The 5066-nt window shown below is 35.4% G+C and overlaps 1 protein-coding gene across 1 annotated transcript; it reads right to left on the reverse strand.

Annotated features, from left to right (window-relative positions):
• Positions 1-221: 221 nt before the first annotated feature.
• Positions 222-1358, reverse strand: LOC108974015. Its single transcript, XM_018941586.1, has 2 exons — positions 649-1358; positions 222-586 (listed from the first exon to the last, which is right to left on the reverse strand). The coding sequence occupies exons 1-2, from the start codon at positions 1147-1149 to the stop codon at positions 224-226; spliced, it is 864 nt and encodes a 287-aa protein (XP_018797131.1). The 5' UTR covers positions 1150-1358; the 3' UTR covers positions 222-223.
• Between the last annotated feature and the right edge of the window lie 3708 nt (positions 1359-5066).

The raw sequence follows: 5066 nt of genomic DNA on the forward strand, positions 1-5066 counted from the left end.
TTATTTTCAATATGAACTTATATAATAATAATATAAATGTTATTTAAACTAAATAGCTAAGGCGAAAACTTAACACACATATTTTACCGTCATAGTTCTGGATTTAAAATTATTAAGTACGAAAATAAATAAAGTATTTAACTAGCTTTCGTTGTCAACATCTTTGGTCCAGCTGTCACTGCATTCAGTTATTGAACGCTTACCATTCATTTCACTAACTACTCTACATTGTCTTTGTATGCTCCTTGCCCGGTTTCCAGCCGTTGTATGCCAGGTCCATGTCTCGCCCCCAACCGGAATGGCCACCGGACGAGACGACAACTTCATGCGATTCCTTGTTATTACTGCTGAGTAACTTCTTAATGCCAATTATCGAAGCGAGAACCAGTGCCAGCTTCGAAACTATTAAGGCTTTGCCTGCCAGCATGGCCAGAGCTCCATAGGCGATCGGTATGAATGTGCCGCCGAGTAGCAGTGGAATCATTATATAAGCTCCGCCGCCTCCTTTTTTATCTTTTTTCTTCCGACTTTCCGTTTCAATATCATTGTTGTCTTCTATCGACTCATGAATATTTGGCAATTTCACCTTATTACGGAATTGAATTCAATAAGATCTTGCTAAAAAAATAAGGAAAGATAATAATATACCTGCAAGGTGAAATTCTGCAGCATATTTGAAAATTCTCGTGAAATCATATTGTGCAAGGCCTGCTCCTTAGAAGCAGTACCACGTGGCAACACCGCTTCCAACTCCTTTTCATTTGTGAAACTCGCTGAATTCACTGTGTTTCCGTTGGCTCCACCATCATCATAGCTTCTGACAAATTGCACGCCGTCTATTATTTTGAGAACTTTTGCGGTGCGAAGCATACGCTGCAACCCCGTCAATAGTTTTACCTGCAGACACACGGAAATGTTATCCTGCGCGCATTGCTTATATATTCTGTATGCTTGTGAGAGGTCACCCCAGAATGCAAGTGAGCTACTGGCACCGGAGCTGGCTGGCGGGCTTGTGTTGTCTTCTTCTTTAGTCTGACCCGCGGCTAGCTGTTGAGCCGTCGATCCGTTGGCTGTACGCGCTGTCACATTACGGAAGGTACACGAAAGGAGGAAAAGCGATGTCATCAGCCAAAAGGAGTGGCTTAGCATGGTTGTGTGTGTCTTTGCTGGGCCTGCTTTAACTCTTTGGAAATGCACATGGAAAACGGATGAGCATTCACTCTTTGTGTCCTTCTGCGTGTATACTTATATGTGTCCTTGTGATCGGCTGTATTGGAAGTAGTTGCTTAGTGTCCGCTATAATTATTGATAAGTTTTTATGACTTAAATGCCATCACTGCGGTGTGGCTTAAGAAGTGCTACTGATATGCTCTACAGAGTGTGAAACTATTTTATACTCCACTTAAGGTTTCATGGATCACGTTGCATTGTATCATGTCTGTGGTAAGATGGAAAATTCGTGCAAAAATTTGAAGCTGTGAGTTTGATAATGCTACTAAGCTTTTCCATCAGTTGTTGGTGAAATGAAAAATCTAAGAAGCGCAGAAATACACTTAGAAAAACTTTTATTTAAAGACAAACTACGTGCAGTAGAATATAATAAAAATTGAAAAATCAAGTGCACTTAGTATAAATGAATAAGACAATATTACACTCAAAAATTGGGTCTATATCACCACCAATAAATATACAGACTTGGAATAGACTTTGATATACGAAATTGTAATAAGAAAAGGTCCCTTGGAAGAAATACTGAAATTCCGTTGGAAACTAAAAAGGCGGGAAGGTCAGAAAAAACAACTTTTTATGAATGACTTTGTGATAAAAATAGTGTTTTCAACAAAAACTAATAAAACTTAACAAAAACAGAGATCGATTTGCCATTTCTATGTATACCAGCTATTTTTTGAAGCTTGTCTCCTGTCAAAACATCTTTATGTTATGGCAACAGCAAAGAATATGCGAATATGAAAATTTTGAAAATAAAGTGTAATCCATGTCGAGGTATTTCAATAGCCTTTTTTGACAGATCATGCATCAGTCGTGTCAAGCTGTCATGTTATTATTAGCCGTATCTGTGAGTGTACACGAAAACCGTGGAGAGGTGATTTTGTAGAGAAAAAATGTCAGATTTGAAATAAAATAGAATTATTTATAGAAAATTTATTGTCGATAATAAGCCAAAATCTAAATGTTATTAGGACAATGACCCCAAATATAAGGAGCTCACTGTGCGCACATGGCTCCTTTATAATTGCCAAAAGGTACACCTCCTCAGAGCCCCGACATGAACCCCATTGAAAATTTGTGGGTTTATCTGAAGAAAAAATGGGCAAAGAGACAGCTCAAAAACCGCGCCTCCTTAAAGGCAGCAGTACTGGAAGAGTGACATAAAATTACGTTGCAATATGACCTACATAAGTTGGTCAGTTGCATGTAAAATTGCACTAGGCTCGTAGTTGAAGCTAAGGGGGGTCATACTGAATATTAAAATTAGTTTAAGATAGTAAGTTGTTAAATATATTAATTAAACTGTAGCTTAAGTACTTTGTATGAAGAGTTTCTTGACAGTGTCAAAAATGTGTAAACTCATATTTTGTTGCTTTAAAATTTTCTCTTTCATTGTATTGTTTTTATTTTTGCACATACTAATTTAAAATTTTCTAAATAATAGTTCTGCATTAAAAAACATGGAGAAAAAAAAAAACTAAAGGAGTTATTTTTGCATGCAAAGTGAAAAGATATGTTTTTTTGTCGGGGTGTAAAGAGTTTCTTGACATACTGTATATTAGATATAATTACCAATTTTTTAGCATCAACAAAAAATATTTCAAATTTCTTTCTGTGTATCAAGTAAACTGCATGGGGGAAGTTTCGCTGTCAAAAGTGTTCAGCCACCGCACATTTCTCTTCATAAACTTCTTCCTCTACTAATGTGCAATATTTTAAACTGCAGATCCACACGCATGTTTTACCCATTGCTCTTTATGCATTTTCGCTTAAAGTGTGTGTTTCAGTGGCTTTTATGGCATGTTCGTATGCCTAATTACTCAAAATAATGTGATTTTTAATTGCGATTGTTCGTATTTCACCACTGGAGGAAAATTGTAAACGTTCTAATCTGTTGCACTTTCATGTCTGTTTGTTGTAGTGGCGAAAAAATGCAGCACGCGCCAAACTACATAAATATGTAATTAATAATAATGTCTGAAAGCATGCTGTTTAGTAGACGCCGAATGGAAAAATAAACATTAAAACTATGCCAAATTCACTTTGGTGGCTCGTATACATACTGACATATGTACATATATTGATTGATGGCAGCTGCAGCTCATACTAGATCACTGCGATTCAGACCGTAAATACTTATCAGAGTGCATCTTCATAAGAGCCCACGTGCTGCTGTTCTCATTCAATGGTGCATTTAGAGATTCTTCCAACTGTTTCGGTTATGCTCAATAACTTTTCTGTGTTTTCCAGTTTTTGGCCAGACCGAGTCGACTATGTGGTCATAACTAAGGCTTTTAATTTCATTTATTTTTATTAAAATTTTGCTTTTCCGGGATCGAAAGTACTTTGCGCTCAGAAATCACAAACAAAGTGAAACTTAATAAAAGTGGTCGCATATCTGGCCTTGACACAGCATAGAATATCATTAGTTTGTTAAATATTTTTAGGCTATTTAGTTTGGAACTTGCTCTGCAAAGTAGGCAAGTTAATCAATTGTCTAGGGCGCAAAAATTTCAGAACACCATTTTGGCAAAGTCTCTTTACAGATTTTATTTTTATTTAAATAAAATATAAATTAATTTACAAAATTATAAGTATATAAAAGTCACAGTTTCACATTTTATCATTATAGGAGTTTGTTTTATGGCGAATGCTACGAGTATCAGCGTATAAAAGTTTGCGTGAGGGGAAAGTTGAGCTAAATCGCAATGCTCAGCAAACTTTTGGAATTAATTTCTAATTTGCTTATTGAGGCTCGGATCTTCAGTCGATGAAAGATTTGGTTGTTGAAATAATTTACTAAAATGTTTTGGTTTTGATTTTAATTTGATTTTGGTTTGAATCATATTTGTTCAAACGATCGAATAAATATTTATAAATACTGACAGGCTTGGCAACCTTGTAAATTGTTAATAATTATTACCATAGGGGTTTCAACCGAACTTGGATACATTTTTGCATACATTTTCGGATAATTTTGGAAGTTCGACATTTTTCTCTCTGTTTACTTAACTGTATCCTTATTATTATTATTATTATATTTTTTTTTCAAAACAAAATTATTTGAGAGTTTTGGTTTTTCATATATTATTCTACAAGTAATATAGTACAGAGAAAAAATTGCTTGAGGACGGAAGATGCCATTTTTAAAAGTGGTACAAACGATTTCACCATTGTGGATGATCTGAAACGAACGGGTTAAAATATATTGTAGAGTACATATGAATAGCTATCTAATAACCTTCGACCGAAACAATTGCAAAATAACATTAATGAAACTGTTTTTGTTTTTTTTTTTTTTTGCTTGCATTTTTGTTACTACTTGTGTCATAATGTTGTCAAATATCTATTAACAATGATGATTATAGGTTAGAATTGCCAAGTCTTTTCTGAAAATTCCAAAAAAATTAGACAAATTGGCCAAGGAGATTGGCTGGAATCGTGAGTACCAGTTCAAAAAACACTGTTTCAAGAAAAACGAGTTTAAAGATAGCCAACTGTGCGATTCGAGCGCATGGCACCTTGCGGCGGATCTCGTTTTTAAAAACTCTCTGTTACCATCTGAGTCAAAGGAAGGTTTCTAGTAAATCAGCACACATTTTTTTTTCGATGTTTTGAAAATTTTTTACCATACTACTCCCTTAGGAAACCAATTTAGTAATTTTTTAAAATCAGCTGATATCCTGGCAAGAACGGGTGATTAGTACTATCTTTAAACATATTAGGTCTTGCGGTATTTTCGCTAGTTGGCGCTGAGAGCGCGTAGTTCTAGTTTTACTCGTCGCATCGGGTCATGCTATACCTTTTTGGAAAGCTCATTTCACGCGCTAACACGT

Source organism: Bactrocera latifrons, unplaced genomic scaffold, assembly GCF_001853355.1.
Source record: "Bactrocera latifrons isolate USDA-ARS-PBARC rearing strain unplaced genomic scaffold, ASM185335v1 scaffold_52, whole genome shotgun sequence".
NCBI lineage: Eukaryota > Metazoa > Arthropoda > Insecta > Diptera > Tephritidae > Bactrocera > Bactrocera latifrons.